General features: G+C 38.2%; 1 protein-coding gene across 2 annotated transcripts in view; it reads right to left on the bottom strand.

The window, feature by feature from the left end:
• Positions 1 to 20355, bottom strand: part of CPNE4 (copine 4) — a 229979-nt gene that overhangs the window by 23334 nt on the left and 186290 nt on the right. For both annotated transcript variants that reach the window (XM_058018865.1, XM_058018857.1), the window contains one exon: positions 15376 to 15509. In XM_058018865.1, coding sequence (XP_057874848.1) covers positions 15376 to 15509 — 134 coding nt within the window. The remainder of the gene's footprint in view (positions 1 to 15375; positions 15510 to 20355) is intronic.

Below are 20355 nucleotides of genomic sequence, written 5' to 3' on the forward strand. Positions count from 1 at the left end.
CTACAGTGAGGTTATTTTACCCCAGTTAGACATGCAGGAGAAAAAATACCTGATTCAGAGAACCTGGAAACTTCAAAGCTGTTAATACCCTTTCAGAAATGCAATAATGTCTCACACAGCCCACATGCTGTCAAGCTGCCTCTTCCCAGATGGCAAAGTGGAAAACAACAAGCTGCAAGGAATGTCTTGTCCCTGAGTCAGCAAAGCACTTGATCATACACTTGAGGTTAACAATTCACTCAAACATATGCTTAATTCCAGACATATCCTGAAGTCTCACTGATGTCACTGAACTGTACTCCAGTCCTCTGATGAATCAGACTAAGTTTACCCTAGTCTACTTACAGGGTTTCACGGCCCTTGGAAAAGTTGAATTCCAACTACCATGACTGGAACTTTTAAAAATTCCCAGTAGAGGCTAGCAGCTTCAGTATTTTTGGTGTAGTTCAAGAGATGGCCATTCCAAGTATCAACTGAATAATTCACATCCCAGACAGACTCCAAAAAGATATTAGCACCCATTAAAGCTGCTCAGTTCTTTTGTCTGGCATAGGCTGTTAAAGGCACCATGATATTTCAGATACAACCTAAAGAAAAATTTAAAAGAAAGCAGAACTGTGTCCCCTCTGCTGCATAAATCTTGGGAGCACAGTTCTGTGTACCGTATGTTACACCATGTGACAATGGATCTTGGAAAGGAAGACTAACATCATTTGCACGGTAATGAAACATTTTTTTCCCAAGAGATGTCAGAAATGAAGTGGCTGCTGACATTCTATGCTAACCACCTGCTGATAGCATTCTCTTTGATTAAACACTCCTGGAAGAGGGAAAGCCCTTACAAATGGATGCAGGGAATTCAGGCACACTTTGAGGGCAAGAAAGAAGAAATCATTAGAAAAGAATCTGAAAGGGGGGAAAAAAATAAATCTTGTTTTACATAAATGATTAAGCATGGCTGGATTAGAAAATCAAACTCTTTGGAGCTGTAGTTAATTGATTTGGGGCAAGAACAAACAAAGACTAAAAAAGAATTTTACTTAGAATTTTACTTAGGTTGAACATAAGTGTCTAAGTTCAATGCTGGCAGCAGTTATACAACTGGGAGATGCCTGAACCCATCCAGTGCCTGAATTCCACTGCAGTGTTTTTGGAGTGTAAACAAGGGTAGGCACTCTTGTATTCACAGCTCCATCTTCTGCTCTGCAGCAATAAGTCATACCTCCAGCAGCCTGGATTCTCCTTCTGGTGGTGAGCCTCCCACATTCCCAGTCACACAGTGGCACAGCCCCCACTGTTATTCTGCACCCAGAATGCCTTACCTCCACAGTCAGGACACTTGTCTTCATGTTTGAACCTCCCACATCTCCTTTTTGAATAAGTGCAGCCATTACATTGTGAAAGAGTGAAGCAGGATCATGTAGCCCCTCAGGATGGGGCTACATATGGCTGCTTTTTTGAGTGTTCTGGGGTCTTCTGTGCTTAGTACTTTCTGTTGTCTCAGCCAGAATAGCTCCACACTCTCATTAGGCAGCTCACCAGAATTTAAGTCCATACCTCTAGCAATTTGATTCAAGCTTCTGGGACCAAGAAATTAACTCTCACGTGCTACTGGAGCTTGATTTTTAAGGTAAGAAGGGAAACTTTTGACACTAATGACATCCCTTGCATAAAAAAGATCTCATAATGTCATTCCCTGACCACACCTCAAAAATTGCAGCTGATAGCTTTCAGAATAAAAATAAAATTCAAATGTATGTATTTAAATGTATTCCCCTTCTACCACACAAAACAAGGTGTTTAGCAATATTTACTCTTTAGGAAATGAGCAGTTTAATGGCTCAGTGGAGTTTTACAATATAACCCCCTCTAGTCTTCCCATCCACCCTTCGCTTGATCATATGAGAAACAAATCCTACAGCTGAGCCTGCTGCCCTCATTCTGCTCGTCCTGCACTACTGAGACACAGCAGGGAAAAAGTGACCCAGAAGGGCAGACAAAAATTCTCTCACTTCCAGGATAATCCTTTTGTGGTGTGGCAGAGCTGCTCTAAAAGGCCCGGGGATATCAGGGCAGCATGCAGAAGAAAGCAGAGCAGCTTCCCAGCTTCTGGAAGCTATGTCAAGGGTTAGGCCATTCAGGGACTTAAACTACAGTCAGAAAATGAAAAGAAGATTTTTCTCCTGCCTCAGGGGTGAATCACATGCATCAGAGACTCCAGCCTTGTTACTCAGCCTGGCATTTCAGTAGGAAAGGGATTTGCTCTAATGACTTTTCTTTGTAATTGAAACTCACTTGAAAGAAGAAAAGTGAGAACCAGTTTCCTTTTTCTTCATAGTGCTTGATCAGACATTTGGGTGTTATTTATAGTAGGAAACAGGCCTGCAACCCTGGTTGAAGCAATGGGACATAGCCACAGACATGATCTGTGAGCACCCTCTCTGGTGCAGCACTGGCTCCTGCCAACCAGAACCCCCAGAGACCTCCCAGGGACTGTGCTGGGTCTGATGCCTCAGACCAAACCTCAGGGCTTTGGCTTTTGTATTTTTCAGATTCTGTGCTGCTTTGGTGTGTAGTTCTGAGCTTCATGTTGGGGGATGGTAAGCTCTCTTCACAGAGTGGGTGGACAAAGCAATTCTCACTCTAGCTGGGGACCATGGACAACTGATCCAAATCTCAGACCCAAGAGCATAAACAACAGTGGAATAAAGAGAGAAAAACAAGAAGGATGGGACTTCATAATCTAAAGCCATAATTGGACAGTTAACTCCAATTTGCTAATGGACCAGAACTTATGAAAGTGAGAGACCTAGTGATTGGTTGTCCATTTTGGGCTCAGCTTGGATGTAGCCCTGGCTGGGCTCTTGTACTGCCCAAGGTGTATCCATTGAGGCCTTTTAATAAATCCCTACTTTATTCTTTAACTCCGTCCAGCCTCTGTTCTAGGTCAGCCTTCACGAGGCATCAGGTCCAGCTGTGCCTGACACTGCTCCCAAATGCAGTTTGGGCATCACCAGTTTGTGCTGGGAGGAAGAAAGCTGAGACACAAGGACATGGGCAGTGTCATGTGCTTGGCCTCAGGCAACCTCAGGAACTTTGACTTGTTTTGTTTGAAGGTGGCCAGAGTGTCCGTGACGCGCAAAAGGAAACTGCCTGCACTGTCCTGCTGGAGGCAGATTGATAAAGGGAAAGGACAGGAGAGAAACATGCAACTGGAAAAAAAGCTAGTTCTATAGGACCTGAAATTTACAGAATCAAGTAAGAAATAGAGGACTGTGACTTGGCAGAATGTTTACAAAATTACTCTGTCACATCTACTTCACCTTCTATAATTTCTTTGTTCTACATAGGTTCCCTTGAAAATTTAAATGTGGCATAACTTTCAAAAAGGTGAAGTACTTGACATGAAGATCAAAAAAGCAAAAGCATCAGACTATAAATTTTATACCCAGTAATTTAAGGACCATGAGTAGTCATGCAAGCACAGATGTATATGACTTCTGATACTTTTTCAGTCAAACATGCATATATTACTGAAAGGTACCCAAGACTGAGCAGATCTATGGCATTGCTTAAAATGTTGAAATATTTCAAATGATTTCTGTATTTTCTTTGGAACTGCTGTTAATCCCTGTAAGCTGTTATGATTCACAATTTACTGGCATCAAGCCCTTGTCAGATAAGTACTAAATAATATACTCAGAAACATGATTAATTCATATGCTTTAGAAAAGAAACAATTCAGTTTGTAGTCTTCAGTCACCCTGAAAGAAAAATCAGGGAGCGGGTTCAGATTCAGTGTTCATATTGATCAATGTAAATTAATGCACAGAGAAATTAATTGTCAGGGCTCCAAGACTGCAGTCTTCTGAACAGAAATACAACCAGCTAGAAAAAAGTTTGTCAGTAACCTCAAAAATAGCATAACTCAATAGCAGAAAATAATATCTGAAAATATTGTCCTTTTGAGACATTGCTTAGTTTTAACCACCCATCCTTCAAGCTATCTACTGGAAGCAGAGCAAAAGCAATGACAAATCAAAACACTAATGGGGCAGAGAGAAGAGAGATTTCAGTGACCTGTACTGCACCTACAGGAAAAGAGATGAATAGAGGTAATATTATGGTTTTGTAAATCTGTAAAAGTGATACAGATAATGATCCTATTTTCTATTTCACTAGGAAGTCCAGTGAAAGGGGCTACTGGAAGGAAAGAAATATGCTTATTATAAAGAGACAAAATAAAGAACATTTCAAAATCCTGTCTCATTAACCACTGGTACCTTCTGACATAGAGTATCATTGAAATCAGGATATTACATTTATTCTGGAAAAGATTTGCTATTCCTATTAATGAGATGGAGAAAACTCTTCCACTAGGTAAAATTAATTAGTCAGACACTAAAGACATTTTGCAACCTCCTCAGAAGCCCCAGGGAGAGATGATGCTTGAGATATTCAGCAGTGCAGCAATACCTGGATTCAAAAAGGTTGCCAGGACTATAGTCTCTGTAAATCAGTTGCTTTTCGAGATTGAAATTTGGAATCTGGGTTTTTAATTGTATGGAGAAAAAAGGCCTAAACCATTCTATATTAATTCTGAATTTATTAAATCTGAAAGATTAACTCCTAGCTAGCCACTTGCACAACTTGTTCTGGACTAATTTTATTGGTTCCCATTAAAGCCCAGTGGTATGTAGCTGTAGCCGTCCTTAAGTTTATTCTCTTGAATCCAATGCAGCATTTTTATGGATGCTACTTAACTGACCTTGGAGACCATCAGCATGAAAACCTGCTCACTCTATGCTGGAACAACACAGTAGCACAAGCAGTACTAATGATGCAGTGGATGGGGGGAAGGAAAAAACATGGAGTGAGGAGAGAGAAGCACTAAGAGCTCACTTTTAGTCGCAAATACCTGAGAATCTGAAATTTACAGCTTGCAAGGAGAATACCAGACTTAAATCCCTGGATATTAAGCTGTCACTTGTAATTTTGGTCTTAGGTCAGATCAGAACTACCAGGGAGATATTTTAAAAGTACTGGAGGCAGCAAAATCAATTATTATGCCTTTCATTTTCAATTCCAGTCTTAAAAGAGTAAACTGTTGATCTGCTCTACTTGACATACTTTTTTATGACAAAATCAGATAATTATCCTCTGTTAGTAAGAAATTTCAAATTGACAACATTAAAAAGGGAGGTGTGTAACACATGTAATTAAAAAAGGTGTGAATGTGAGGAGAGAAAGAAGGAGGAGAAAGGGGCATGGAAAGAGGAAGGGGGAGAACAGCTCAGAAAAGGTAAAGATAGAAGAGAAAACAGCAAACAGCACAAACAAAATAGAGTTATCTCTAAACTCAATTAAAATTGTAATCTTTCATGTTCAGGGAGTGAACCGGAAGACTACAAACTGAATTTTTTCTTTTCTAAAGCATATGAATGAATCATGTTCTGAGTATATTATTTAGTACTTATCTGACAAGGGCTTGATGCCAGTAAATTGTGAATCATAACAGCTTACAGGGATTAACAGCAGTTCCAAAGAAAACACAGAATACAGAAATAATTTGAAATATTTAAACATTTTCAGCTCCCGCTTTGCAAGCAGAGCTGGGCAAATAAAGGACATGATCTGGCATGGGGGTTGGTCCTTTGCAACCCAAGCCATTCCATGATTCTATGATCAAATAGGGCTAAATAAAACCATTTCAGTTGAAGGGACCAGAGCCCATCCATTTCACCACTTGCACTCTTGCACAGCCACCTGTGCTCCTTCAGGGTGCAGAGCCAGGCTTTGGTCCAGCTCTCAGCCTGCCCCAGTCAGAGCCAGAAAGACCACAGGAGTTCAGCAGTAGCAGTGTTTTCACCCACTGACCTGGATTCTTCCCTAAGGGGTTGCTTCTCTGTCACCACATATTCACTGTGTGGTTTCATGTCTGGTTTGATACAACCACATCCCTGGTTTTGGCCAGGTTACTGCGTGTTGCGTCAAGCTTGCTCTGTGCCTAACACAGCCTGGCTTTCAGTCCATAATGCACAGTGATTTCCAGTGGAGTAGCAAGGATGATAATCATCCATCTTGGTCACAAAAGAGGTCTGGGAGCATGTAAATCAGTGGTAAATCACTGCTACAGTACATCATGGTCTGGGCTCTCACAGAGATGCTACGTCATTGGGTGCAAAACCCTGACATTAAAGTTCACTCACTGTCCTTAATTACAGCTCTCAGGCACCTTAGGGGAGCTGGAATCTGCTGAATACTGAGAAATAGATGCTGTCATGTAATAGTGTTTCAAAAATATGAAGCAACGCCTGTCTCACCTGAGGGAGAAATAGTTAATGAAGCAGGGGAATACAAATCCCCTGAAGCTAACCACCAAAAGGCATCAACTCATGAAATAACTAACCAAGCCAAATCCAGATACAATGGATTTAAACTTGCCCTTGTTAACATTAAAGAATTGCAAAAGAAGCTCTGCAGGGTAAAAATATCAAGTAAATTCAGAAATTTTGAGGCTGGGGAATACACACAGTAAAAAAAAGTCTCCAGAGATTTAGGGAGGAGTAGGTTAAGCAAAAGGAAATGGCAGTGAGATCTATCACAAGGAAATGGCAGTGAGATCTATCACTTGCTAGAAGAATAGCCTAATAAAATAACATAATCAGGAAGGTGAGACAAAATGTCAAGCTCCCCTGCAAGATAACAAATAAATTGCAATGAGCTGATTTATGCCTACATGAATGACCCAATTCAGTAAAATGCATCTTGAAAAATAAATGAGACTCTACAACTGGGAATAAACAAGGAAAGGAGATGCTGCAAGAGGCTACAACAAGTTGTCTTTAACTTCTCAAACCAGGCAGTTTTCAGACAGTCTTGTATTTTAAGGGATTGGCATGTCTCTAAACCTTCCAAAACCCTAACTCTATATATAGTGATTTGGCTTATCTGTGGCATTATGCATAGATGATGGCATCTGTGCCATCACTGACAAGGTGATTTTCACACAATCTGTAATCTCAGATGTTTAAAATCTGACATGTCTTGAAGGCCACACTGCAAGCAGGAGGCTGAATTCCACCAGGTTGTGAAGAACCCCAGACTGAACAGAGACGGGGCCCTGCCCTCCTGAACCACAAGTGTGGCTGACAGTGTGTGCTGCACTAGGCAACCACAAGAACAAAAGCTTTGCCACCACATATGCACATAATTCTGTCCTTTTTTACAAATTACATTGAAAAGGGTTGCTAAGAGATCTTGCTCTGCAACACTTTTATATCAGAAAATATCTGTCCATAAGGGGTGTGCTGGGAAGAGGGGATCCCAGGACTGCATTGGCATATATATATATACACAGAGAGCTGCTGGGAGAGGAATTTCTCATCAAATGCTCTCAAGATACAAATGAACTTTCTAGGATGAGCAGGATAAAACCTTTATAGAGATGATACAGTGACTTAATGCAATCAAATGAGCTGCTGATGTAATTTTACCAAAACTGGAATGATATTAAGTCAAAATGAAGAACACTAAGAAAATAAGTTAAAGCAATACCATAATTGAAGTGTACTGATGACTACACACATTCAGCTAGGCATCACTAAATATGCAGGAGGAAATGGGTTACTATCTTCTGTTCATCTGATAATTTGGAATCTCTGACCAAGGTCAATTTCACAAGAATTTGTAGGTGATACTATAATAATAAATGCAACTTAATTCACAAGAATTAACTAGTTTTAACTGAGCAATTGGACACATAAACCTGTTAAGGTCAACTCAGGCAAGGTGTTCATTTGCCCCACAGATGGGTTTCCAAATGTGAATAATTCTCAGCTATACCCTAATATAATGGTGTGGATTACTAAACTAGTGATGTCCTTAACAATGCAAAGAGGAAAGCCGTGCTTCTGAAATTGTGGAAAGGATTGCATTGACTAAAGGTGCACTAAATTAATATAAAATGGCATCAGTGAAAATGACAACAGAAATTGCTCCTTTACTTATGAACATTTACTCATTGTTTACACAAATGTCTGGTTTCAACAGCAGTAGGTGGAATGCAATGTTTGCGGGGCTTTACATGTCATGTACTTTTCTTCAGAAAGGACTTTTGACAGAGAAATCCCTACAGTATCCAATTGCACAGTTGCAGAAAAGCATCAAGTACTGCACTGATCAATGCTCTTCAGAGGAGATTTCAAGCTGAGCTGAGAAATAGTACAGACCACACAGAAAAGCCATGTAGAAAGTTCAGATTTTCAGGTTTCTACCAGCTGACAGAATGCAGCAGAGGTCTGAAAAGCATTTGGAGGTAGCTGCAGCTAAGCAGTTTTGTAACAAAAGAAACTTGGAAGGGACTGCTTGTGACTGATGCATTGGCATAGGAACTGAGTTCCTGGAAGAAAAGGCACAAAGATGAAAACTTGGCAATGGAAAAGGCAGAGCTGCAAGAATTGTCAGGATCTGCCCAGAGGAGGGGCAGATAGATGTGTATTTAAATACATGCACACACCCCCACACATCTGCATGTATGTACATTTGCAAAAGAAGCCATTATGAAGTCATCTTCCCAACACAGTTGGTGTATGAGACTAATTCTTCTGTACTGATTCTTGGGATAAAAAGTAGTGATTGTGGAAACTCCTTGGTGATGTGGGAACCCTTATGTGGCAGAAGTCTACAAATGACAGGTTCTGCAAGGTCAAATACTGAATATATGTTTGCATTCATTATGTAATTGTGCCAGTCTGGGTCGTCAGCTTAAATCCAAGGATTTTCACTGCAGTTTGTAAATGGAATCTATCAATGGTTCCTTTTTGCCAGTGCAGTTCTAGACCTTGTTTGGGTAATCCAAACACTTCAGAATATGTTTACCCACACCTGAGCTTGTTGACAAACATAAGCTACAAGTTTGTCTGTATAGGTTACTGTTTCTCAATTCTTGTTTTCTTGTATGTCTATGCAAATTTGGTCCTATTAAAGCACTAAATAAAAAGATTCATGTCTTTTCCTCTGAAGATTTTTAAACTTGTTTAGATATGCTAATCAGGCTTTTTGCTAAACAGCCTCAAGAAAGGTTGTTTCTGTAATTAAAGTGATAAAGAGAGATGCTTAATAATTAAGCATATTTTTATTTATTGATCTGCATGAGTAGATAAAATTTTAACATCTACAGCTCTATGTAGGAACTTCATGAAATATTTAATGTCAGATATAGCACCAGTAATTCTAGGCATCATTCTTTTGCCTCGGTTTTCTCTTGGTGTCTGGCAAAATTACCTAGAGACAGATCATTCCAGTCAAGGTAGCTTTCTGAGTTTTCATCCACAAACCCAGACAGAGCTTCAGGATGAAGTGACCTGTTAAGTGCTTCTTGGGGACAAGCTTCTGATTACTAAAGAAAGGTGTAAAGTCTGGGATCTCTCTCCACTTAAAGCCTTAATTGAAATCACAGTATTTAAGTAAGGATTGATATTTGTATTTGGGACTGATTGCACTGATTTATAGATGATTTCCATAACACGTACTGTGTTACAAATCCCTCGTTCTCTTTCTCTTCCCCAACTGCCCTCTGCTGGTACCTCAGGAAAAATATTTCTGAGACAGTTGAAACCACTCAGGCATGTGTTTTTTTCACTTCTTAGATCTACACCAAAAGCATCATATTGGGCTGGGAACCCTGGTCCTATTATTTTCTCCTTTCATTTTTTTCCTTCTAAAATTTGAAGTGCAGTTTACAGAGCAGGAAGGGCTTATAAACAGTTTTCAGTCATAGTGAACATACTTGCTCAGGCCTAAAATATGAAAAAGAAACCATAAAGAGCAATTTTTGCATTTAATCAGCAACTGCTGCAATTAATTGTTTGCAGAAGGTAATGATGCAACTCAGACTGACTTCAGGAGTTTCATGTCTTTTGTGGAATGTGGCCTGGTTTCTAAATTTTCATTCCTAAGTATTTTGTAGAGCTCTACACATAAATAGATCCTGCCCTTTGCAGGAAAAATGTACTCTTTGTTCATTAGTGGCCTTTGGGGAAGTTGCTGGTCAAGTATGCTTTACACAAGCAGTTTATTTGTTAACACACTCTCTCAGTGTGAATGTCACTTTCAAGGAGTTACTTGAAGATTTAGAGTTAAGGAGACTATTTGCCTAATGAAAAGAAAACATCAGTGTCAGGAAACAGAGTTTATCTTCCATGTGTTTCAATGAATCTTGAAACTGAAGAAAAATCTGCAGTATCTTTAAGAGTGAATGAATTAACAGAGAGATTTAAAATAATTAAGAATAAAGACTATTTTGAAATAGGTTTTGGATAAAAAAAAAGATAAATTTGACAGGACTTTACAAAACTGTGTGCTTAAATACATGGAATCGTGCATTGAGTGCCTAGATAAGAATGGGGATGGCCCATCAAGAACAGGAGTTCCACAAATATCCAATGCAGTAAATGCTTTTGGATTTGATAATGCAGTAAAAGCATTTGATAAACTACCTCTAATCTTGTCTTTTCAATGAATGAATATTGATTTATCACACAAAAACTGATTCTCCTACTTGTTTGTGAATGCTTTTTATTAATCCAATGAAGAATCTGAATGTATCCACAAACATAAAACTAGGTGTAGGAAAAAAATTTAAAAAATCAGCCAGGTAAATGGGAGGCAGTGGACATTTGTGTGTGGGGCAAACAATTAATAATAAAGTTCAAATTCAGTAAAACTCTTAATTCCATTTTAGTGCCGTCTATACTTTGCATAATACCTCAGGATTAGCTTGAGTCAGACTGAATTCAATGGGATTAGACAATAAGCTCTAGTGTCTTGCTGATTCAGAACAGAAGTTTTAATGCAAAGATAAATATTTAATGTAATTTAATGAGATTCTTAATAAGCACAAGCAAAAGAAAAACTACTAACTGCAGAAATCAGATTTCAAAGTGAGGAGCAGATTTGCAAGACCTGCCATAGGCTTCACCCACAATAACATCATTAAAACCTGCAATAATATAAGATCATTCAGGAAGTATTTCAGCCTTTAGCACTGTGTACAAGGAAAACATTTATCCTTGCAAACAAGCTATTTACAGTACCATTCCAGCCCATTTTTCCTTTGAGAGAAACAGCAATCACTGCAGAATGAAGGATGAGCTACACTCATGGCTACTTGCTTGTATTCCAGCACCAGTAAAACAAATCATTAAGATCAAAGCACCAGCCATTTTAATAAACTGTGAGCACTGTTGTTATTATGGCTTATGGATTTGCTCTGCACAGAGGGAAGATGTAAACAGCACAAAAAAATCTTTTTTTTTTTTGCTGAATGGCTCGGTATTCACACTAAATATTGTACATACATATTTAATAGCTCTCTGTTATATGCATACCTATATATTAATATACATGAGTAGACCTCTAGTTTTATATACAAAGAGGTAATTCAGGTCCTGACTACAAGTCAGGACATGGCCAGACATTATGCTGGGACAAAAGGGGAAAGCAAATGTTCCCTGATTCCCCAGGTTTTTCCTCTGGCTTCCAAATAGGTGTTGTTGTTCCGTGCCAAGCAGGATGCAGTTTTATCATACAAATTGAAAAGCTTTTTCTGCCATGCAGAACAAGACACATTCAAAATTATTATATAACTTAAGAGAGCTTCATGGCTTTAATAAGATTTTAGTCACATATCCTTTATTTCAATTGTTGGATAAGTTTGCCTTTCCTCATATCTGGGTGTTCAACCAGCAATGACACCTGGCACCCACCCTTTGAAAGCAGCATTGTCTTGCAGGGGTCACTACCAGGCTCCAAAACTAATGGGTGGCCAAAACCATTGTTCAACCAGAGTTGCTGAAGGTTAGAAGCCCTAAGCCAGCACAGGGAGTTAGGGTTAATCCCACCTGCCTTAAGTAAACTTGCTAACTCATTGTTCAAAACATGTAGAGGGAATATACATATATATAGTAGTGATCAACTGATTTTTCAGGATCCTGGCTAGGCTGGTATTCCTGGTCACCAGAAAACATTTTATTTGACTTCTGATACAGAGAACTCAATACAGAAATTACTGAAGTAAAACAATAAACATGAAATGATACAGAAGCAGATCTTTTAATATTAAGCACTCAGTGCCCAATGATTTTTCATCATTTTCCCATTTCTCTATGCTAAAAAAGGTGGACTGGACTTGCACAATTTCAAGGTAAAATCATACCAGTGATGTAACTTTTAATATAAAAGAAAGCTTCTGAAAATATTTAAACAGAAATACATATTTCTCACTTATTACTCCATGAGGTTGTTTTTAAACATTCATGAGTCATTTATCTTAAACTAAATTCTTCTCCATGAAGCTGTCTTCTTATTTTCAAGTCTTTAATGTGTTTTCCCCTTTCCAGTGTTTATAACTGCATTTTAGAATCAAATTCCTTAAAACTAATGAATATTTCCCATTCCTTTATGATCCACTGCTGGTGTTGCTTAGCCACTAGTTATATCACCTGCACACTCCATCTTCACTCTTATGAAAAAAGTGGTTACAGCCCAAAACAATGCTACCATATAGATAAAGTATTAAATATTTTGTGCAGGTGAGCAGCTCTTCCATTTCCCTTATCATTATCAGATTGGCCTATTCCTACAGGACTGCAGCAATTCTACAATCAGGACAATAATCAGTGTCTCTCTCATTCTCTGAATATTGCTGATAAAAAAATGAATCTTATTCTTTCACGCTCAACTATACAAAACAACGCTACTCATTTAACTGCTTCAGGAATCTCTGAACCTGGATAGAAGTGCTCTTGGATGAGCAGGGTTCATTCCACTGTACCTAGAGATGTGAGGCAACACTTCATTTGGAGCATTAATTGCTTACAGGCGCATTATGCTAGGCTGATTTGTACAGAAACCTATATTATGAGAAGATTTGGCTTGATAGATCTAACTAGCTAGAGTTTAAAAAAGAAAAATTTGCATTTTGAGTGTAGTCTCACTATGTATTACTTGATAATCCAATTCCTCCCAACATACAAATAAATTCGAATGTTTCTAATGAAGTATTTTAATTAATAACCATATGGTTTTTTGGGTTATTTTTACAATTAAAAAAACCAGTCTGCTTATATAAGTAGCAAAAGTACTTAGAATTCTACAGCTCTGCTATTGGAATGCAAAAAGTATTGCAAAAAACAGATTTTACTTTACTTATCTACATTTGATGCAAATACATTAATCCCAAGACGAAGGTAAAATCACTCTATTTTTCATGGTTTGGATTGAAATCAGCCAGTTCTGCCTATTTGAGAAAACTGATGGGTACAAACTATAAAACTTCACATAAGAGCACTACTATTGTGTGATCTCATATTCTAATCTTATTTAAATACATGCCCCCAAGCAAATGATGACACTCTGGCTTGAAACAGCCCTTAGGTTTAGCAAGTCTGTTTCTTTTTACCTCTGGCTTGTCTTAATATGGAACAGATGTCCTGCTCTATTATCTGAAGCCCAACTGGACTCACTGGAGCAATTATGGATCAGTGCCACATTTCAGATTTTAAGGATTTGTACTTTTTTTTTTAACTGTATATACAGAAAATTTCCTTGTAGATTACATTTGCCCAGATATACAAAGGCTTCAATTCAACACAAAAAAGGTCTATACAGAACCTGTAGATCATTTTGTGTGAACGCTTGCTCCTGCTAATTTCTTTCATTGTTTTGAGAAATTTTAAATTCTCCTCTCCAAGTTACTGGATTCAAAATGTGCAAGTATAAAGAAAAAGTTCTCACTTGACATTTGGATGAGAAAGCATTAACCATGTTGAATCAACTTGTCCATGGGAATAAATAATTCATAGTGCCACAGCTTGAGAACATGTACTGGTCAAACTCATGCCCAAAAGGTGACATCTTCTTGAGAAAACAATTGGCTTTTGTTCAGCCCTAGATCACAGCTTTCAGACGCTCAGTTGTGCTGATTAGCATCAAAAGGCATTTTCTGCAGCACAATAGAACAGAATGATGCTGATGATTTCATTTAAAAAATAACTGGCTCTTTTTTTGGTACTGATTGGAATATACTCATTGAGAGAAAAATCCTGATTTGGAGTTAATATTCCTGCATAGAAGGGACTGTGCCATTTAACTATTTAATTTTATAAAAAACCTACAATTTAAGTAATAAAATCAAAAATTCTATGTGCATAAATCAGCCCATTTTACTCCTTTCCCTATTTTTTGAAGTTTATTAATGTTCTGAATTATCGCCAGTAATTATTAAGTTACTGCATAATCACTGGGGAATTCTCAGCTCACTTGCAATAAAATATTAATTTTCTCAAACTCATTGACTAAATCTGACCATCAAGTTCTTAGAGAACTCATAAGAGAACAGTATTTTTGTCATTTTTGAGAAGACATTTCATTACCATGCAAATGGAAGTGCCTCTGAGCAGGCTAGTTCGTATATGCAAGAAGTAACCTGTAAACCATAGTCTGAAGTCACTCCACAATTTATATGGAGAGTTTAACTCAAATTTGAATGGAAATACCATTGTTTTCTTGAGATCTGGTATTTACATATGGCAAAGTGGTGGGTGGATATCTATCATATGTGCAAATATTAGAAAGAGCAGCTGTGTAAGATACGGTGTCTCACCACCAGAGAAAGAACATTTAAAGGAAATGCACTTGGTAATTAAATTAATAATGGGCAATTAATTTGATAGAAGCAGGCAGCCTATTTGAAAGCAACAGAAGTACATAATGTAATCAAAGCATATTTGGTCCAATTATTTGCATTTGTTTGTTTATTTAAAGGCATGTTGTGTACACACACAGTACCTTTCAACATTTATTTTAGAAGAGAGTGCAATGTTCAACAGGCCAGGAGAACACTGAAAAAGACCATGGGTTTACTTCTAAAAATAGACATAATCAATAAGCAGTTTGGGCAACTACAAATCCAGTTTCAAAGTCAATGTCTCAGGAACACTTTTCAGTAGAATAGGGCACAGACTCCCAACTGTATCAGAAAGGATGCTGCCAGCATCTGCAAAACTGGCTCCAAGCTGTTACTCTTCAACACATGAACAATTCACCCTAACATGTAATTTTAACATGTGAATACAACCCTGAAACTTAACACGCAAACCAGCCAAACAGCCAAGAACTGTGACTTTTCTTTATAATGAAACCAATCTAAACCCAGTGTCACTCGCAAAAGCAGGTTAAGGTAGACTAATATTTCTGTCATTCTTCATAAGTGCCTAAACATGGAGTCTCTGCAGCCAGCCACAGGCAGTCATTAATTTCACACTGTGAAAACACTTTCTAGAGACAACTCTGCAACCAAACGTGGTTATTTACCTGTCATAGTCTTGGCAAATCTCCCCAACAGCCACCAAAGCTTTCAGGTACTCGTTGGGCTGATAGGGGTGGATGTAGTGCAGCGAGCAGCTGTTCCTGGGGTCGCCGTTGGATGCAGTGAAATCTATAGCTACCTGGAAAAGAAGAGAAGTCAATGTGCTGCAGAGCTCTTCTGGCCATAAACACACCTACAGCCACTATGTATCTTCACCAGAAATAATCTGCTGCCGCAAAGAGACAGCAGCCTCACAGCAAAGGTAATTTTGCAGCGCACTTAATCAAATTGGAATTAGGATTGTATATGTAAATATATGTAGAAGCAAATGACAGTTTATAAAATAAGAGATAATAAAATGAAAATGGCATAATTAGGTAAAAAATTACCTGCATTGCTATTCTATGGGGAAAATTATGTTCTAATACAAATGAATCAAATTAACTATCTCTAGGTTCTCATACTTAATTTAATTATTCCAGTTCAGGTGACATTCAGGACATAAAAGCTTTGCAGCAAAAATGTCCATAGAGAGTTACAAGTCCTACTAAAACCATAAATTAGAATTCCAATTAGGGATATTTCTTAGCTATTTTAATCGTTACTGTGGCTGTAGTAGTAGATATTGCTTGTCTGGTATTTTTTCTCTTCAAAACATCTAAACATTAAAAATTAACCCTCCCAATTTCACAGTTGATAGCAAGCTTAAACATGAGCTGCAGGGTAAAAAAGTAAAGCTTGAATCCTGCAAAGATGTTTTGTTGTTGTTTTTGAAAAACCTTAGAGAAGATTGTGGACAGTAGTCAATGCAAAAGCAAGTATTAATGAATCATCTTAAAATTAATTTCTCCCTTTTAAAATGCTCTTTATATGTCTCACTGAAGGTAGGCTCTGGCCTGCATCTTCCTTTGTTACAGAACAGAAAGGCCTCTGCTGAATTTGTGATGCTGCTTTATAGGAATCCCTAAGAGGAGCAACAAGAATCCCAAGGGTTTTGCAGAGGGAACAAAGCCATTTATAAAATGTTCATGTGTCCAATAACCTATTTCTCTAAAAAACCCATTATGCCTGAATATTCAATAGACAAATGCAGCAAGTTCAGATTTCAGTTTTACAGTGCAGCTGAAAGGTAAGAAAGGGTCTTGCTAAAGGCTGCAAAAAGAACTCTGAAGGCACAGCTTGCTTTTGCAAATGTTCAGCTTTCCCAGCTGCAGCCTCTGCTTGGCACAGGGAACACTACTTTATGCAGCTTCAAAATGAAAATGAAACATGACATTTTCATGCTTCCTTAAAAAAAATACACAGCCCTTCTGAAACTTATTTTTCTTGCTAAAAATATAAAGGGAAATATACTAGGTCAACCCAACACAGCTTTCCTCCACTGGTTCTGTTTTTTCACCTCTATCTTTTAGCTGAATAAACTAACCTTTAGTAGGCTTGGAAATCCCTTCTTTGCCTTGATCAGCCATGAACCCTGGCCCCTCACCACATCCAGTCAGGAGAGAGAAGAGCTTTTTGGCTTGCAAGTAAGAGTAATCTTTCACCTCTGCTTCCTACTCACTGCTCAGGCACCAAAGCACTGAGTTTGTTTTCCACATAGGACTTTTTCCAAAAATGGTATCTGGATTTAACTTGAATAAATCAATGGAGAGCCTCTCATGACTTCACTTTTGAGGGCACATAACTGAGGAACACTACACATATTTAACTGAGGAAGAAAACAACACTAGTGGTTTTTAAAACCCAAGAGAAATCCATGGATGCTTGTATGAACTAGCTTAGTTTGGGGGAATATTTTTGTAAAAAATCTTATTCAAGGTGTGTATATTTTCTTAAATATAAGTATATTTCCTCTGATAATAATTCAACCTTTATTTGATTACAGAAAGCACAAAAATGCCACTGTATGATAGGGAAACAAACAATTGTAAAATTATTAAAAGTAGGTGTTTTTACTGACAATCCCAAAACACTAAAACCCATTAACAAGACTTTAGTGACACCACAAACAGATCTGGACAAGTCTTCCTTTATGGCTAGCTGCTTTGGAAATGAAATCAAGAATATGGAGCAGGAATAAGGTTTCATAAGCTTGGAAAAAAGCCTGTGGCTAGTGTTTGGGAAAGCAAAAAAAAAACTTCCTGGAACAAGCTTCCTTTTGGAAATGGTCCTTGCAGTAGAGGTCTGCTGATAAGTAAAAAAATATCCTAATTTCCTATGATGAAGAATTTATGAATATTTGTACTCGGATGCAGCATGCTTCTTGAATTTGATCCAAATCTCTGTTTGACTCCCACAAGGAGGACTTATAAGAAAGATGACCACTGTAAATTGCCACGATTCCAAAATAACAATGCAGAGCTCTGCTCCTTTAGCATTACCCAACAGGATCAAGGTCTTGTGCAAATATATTGGATAAGGATTTGTAAAAATAAGTTAATATATGACAAAAGTTATGTTAATATCTTTTGAGCAGTAAAGTAGGAATCTTTCTTATCATGCATGCATTAGATTTTATCAGCTTATCTTTAAATGTATCAGTTCAAATGTGGCAGTCATCTCCTCTCAGCTAAATAAGAGCATAACAGAGCAATAACTACACTCAGTACCAGCTTCTTTTTTTATCCTCAGACCTGTAAAAGGGTGATTTTTACCACACTCAAAACATCCTACGTAGCTGGGACCTCCTGCTAGATCTGTCAGCAACAAATCAGGCTGCCCAACACCGTGACCTGCCTGAGAGAGTATCTGTCCAATATATCTTTCTATTACAGTTCCTTTCTGCATGTTACACATGCTTTCTGCTGTATTTCCTGAAGTGATGAAAATGTCTTCTGACTACAGACCCATTTGCACTGCCAACCCCTGAACATTTCTTCTGCAGCAGGGAACACTGTCTGATAAGAGATGCAGTGTTTGGCAATAAGCTGGGCTTAAAAATAGAGGGCTGGAATCAGCACTATTGATCTCTACAGATGAAAGCTTCTTAATAACTGGTTGTAAAGTGAAGGGAAAGTTTACTTTCATTTTACAGAGACATTCTTTCTAACTACAAACCATGTTTCTACAATCAAGCTACAAAGTATCCCAGGAATGCACAGCATGATGTTACCAAGGCTTCCATTAGTGCCTGAAATTATCAGGTACATCACACTACAGCTTTTTGTTACCAAATGTGTGCCTAGCATCCCAGTTTCCCTCCCTCAGCAAGTGCCCTTTGAAATCACAGTTGTGTCGTACTGCCTGTACACAGCATGAGCTCAACAGAAACACCATTAATATTAGGACAGCAACAACAACAATACACGTATCAGGAGAGTTTCAAGCAATCCCAAATCCACTACAGTTAGGAAAAATGGAAATCTGGGAAAGTCCAAGCAATAGGCCTCCTCTGTTTCAGTGGTCTGAATTAATCAGATTAGGTGAAGAGGAGATTATATGATGTATGCAGAAAGCAAGGGAGAATGGAATATCTCCCCAGCAGGCTGCAGCCTTTTGTTTCAGTGACCACTGAAGAATTCATTTTGGAAAACAACAACACATCTCACAACCAGTCTGTGCTGAGGACTGCTGGAAGAAGAGTGGAGGAAAATATGTGGAGAGGCAGTTTGAGAGGATGTTGAGGTAGAACCAGTGAGCTATGCATGCAGACAGACATAGGTACAGAGATGTCTCACTGGCTTACCCTGGGTCCCTGCAGGATTGAAAATTGATAGGGATGAGTTTACACAATACTGTGGATTTACCATTAAGGGCAACAGTAATTCAGGGATCTCTGTGGCTGACAGTATAATACTGTTCTATTTCCTTTATGTCCTCACTGCCCATCCTTGAAGATGAGCTTACTTAAACTTTCTGTAACCAATTGTTTGTTTCATTTTAGTAAAATGAAATACAGTAAAACACAGTAGAAGCCACTATCCACTTTAACTCATTTGCCTTATCACTTTCAAACTTGTGTTTTGCAGCCTACTAATAGGAAACACGTGACAAGTAAATAAAAGGCAAGCAAATTGCCATAACCCTTCCTTGCAGGAAGAACTTGCTCTTCCATTGGAAAACAGTTATGAAGAATCAGAGTTTGAAAAGCTTTAATTTAATATGTAAATCCCTAGACACTTTCTAATGGTGGCAGTGCTCCTGTTCTTGAGCTGGAGTTGTGGGAAATGCATAATAACTGGTCTTTGCATGTGCCTAACCACATGCCCTTATTAGAAAAGGCTTTCAAATATAACATGAAGGCATTAATGTCTTTCTGATCATGACCTTGACTACATTTGCTAATTGAGTTTTTCCAGTCATATTCTAGGGAGGAAATGTCAGAAAAGATAAATTAAAGGGGCTTCCAGTGACTGGGAAGTTTCAGACTTCTAGTAGAAATGTGCATTGCTGGTACGTGGGGATAAAAGAAGAAGTAGCCAGGTGAGGTAGAAAAGTAATTACACAGTATGCTATACATGAGAGAATACAATTATAAAGATCTTTGTCCACTGCAGAAGGTATTTTCTTCAAAACCAAAACAGAGTCCTCAGTTCTGGGTCTATCAAATGAGTTTGTGATGAGTATGGGCTAAGTCCATGTTTAACACTTCAAAAGTCTGATCTGTACACAAGAAGATAATCCACTACTGTCTATAGCTGCTCCTAGAACTTCCTGGTACAATTAAAAAAATCTTTCTTTTTTTGTCAAATCTTTTTGGAAAACGGAGGCTTGTCTCGAAAATGTGTAATGGAACAGCCAGTAGCATCCAGTGTCTGCTGCTTTGTATGTGGGAGCAGAAATAGGGCAGGATGCTACCGGAAAAGAAAAGATCTCCAGAAGAAGAATATTACTTCTGTGCATGTGCATAAGATTTTAGCTCTTTAGCTGGCATAAATTAGAAATCACATAAACCAGATTGGAATTGAGCCACAATCCATATTCCTATACTATGGGAAAAACTGATATATTCATTATTGCATTCTAGTTAATTCATATTACGTTAT

This window comes from Melospiza georgiana, chromosome 1 (assembly GCF_028018845.1).
Source record: "Melospiza georgiana isolate bMelGeo1 chromosome 1, bMelGeo1.pri, whole genome shotgun sequence".
NCBI classification, from domain to species: Eukaryota; Metazoa; Chordata; class Aves; order Passeriformes; family Passerellidae; genus Melospiza; species Melospiza georgiana.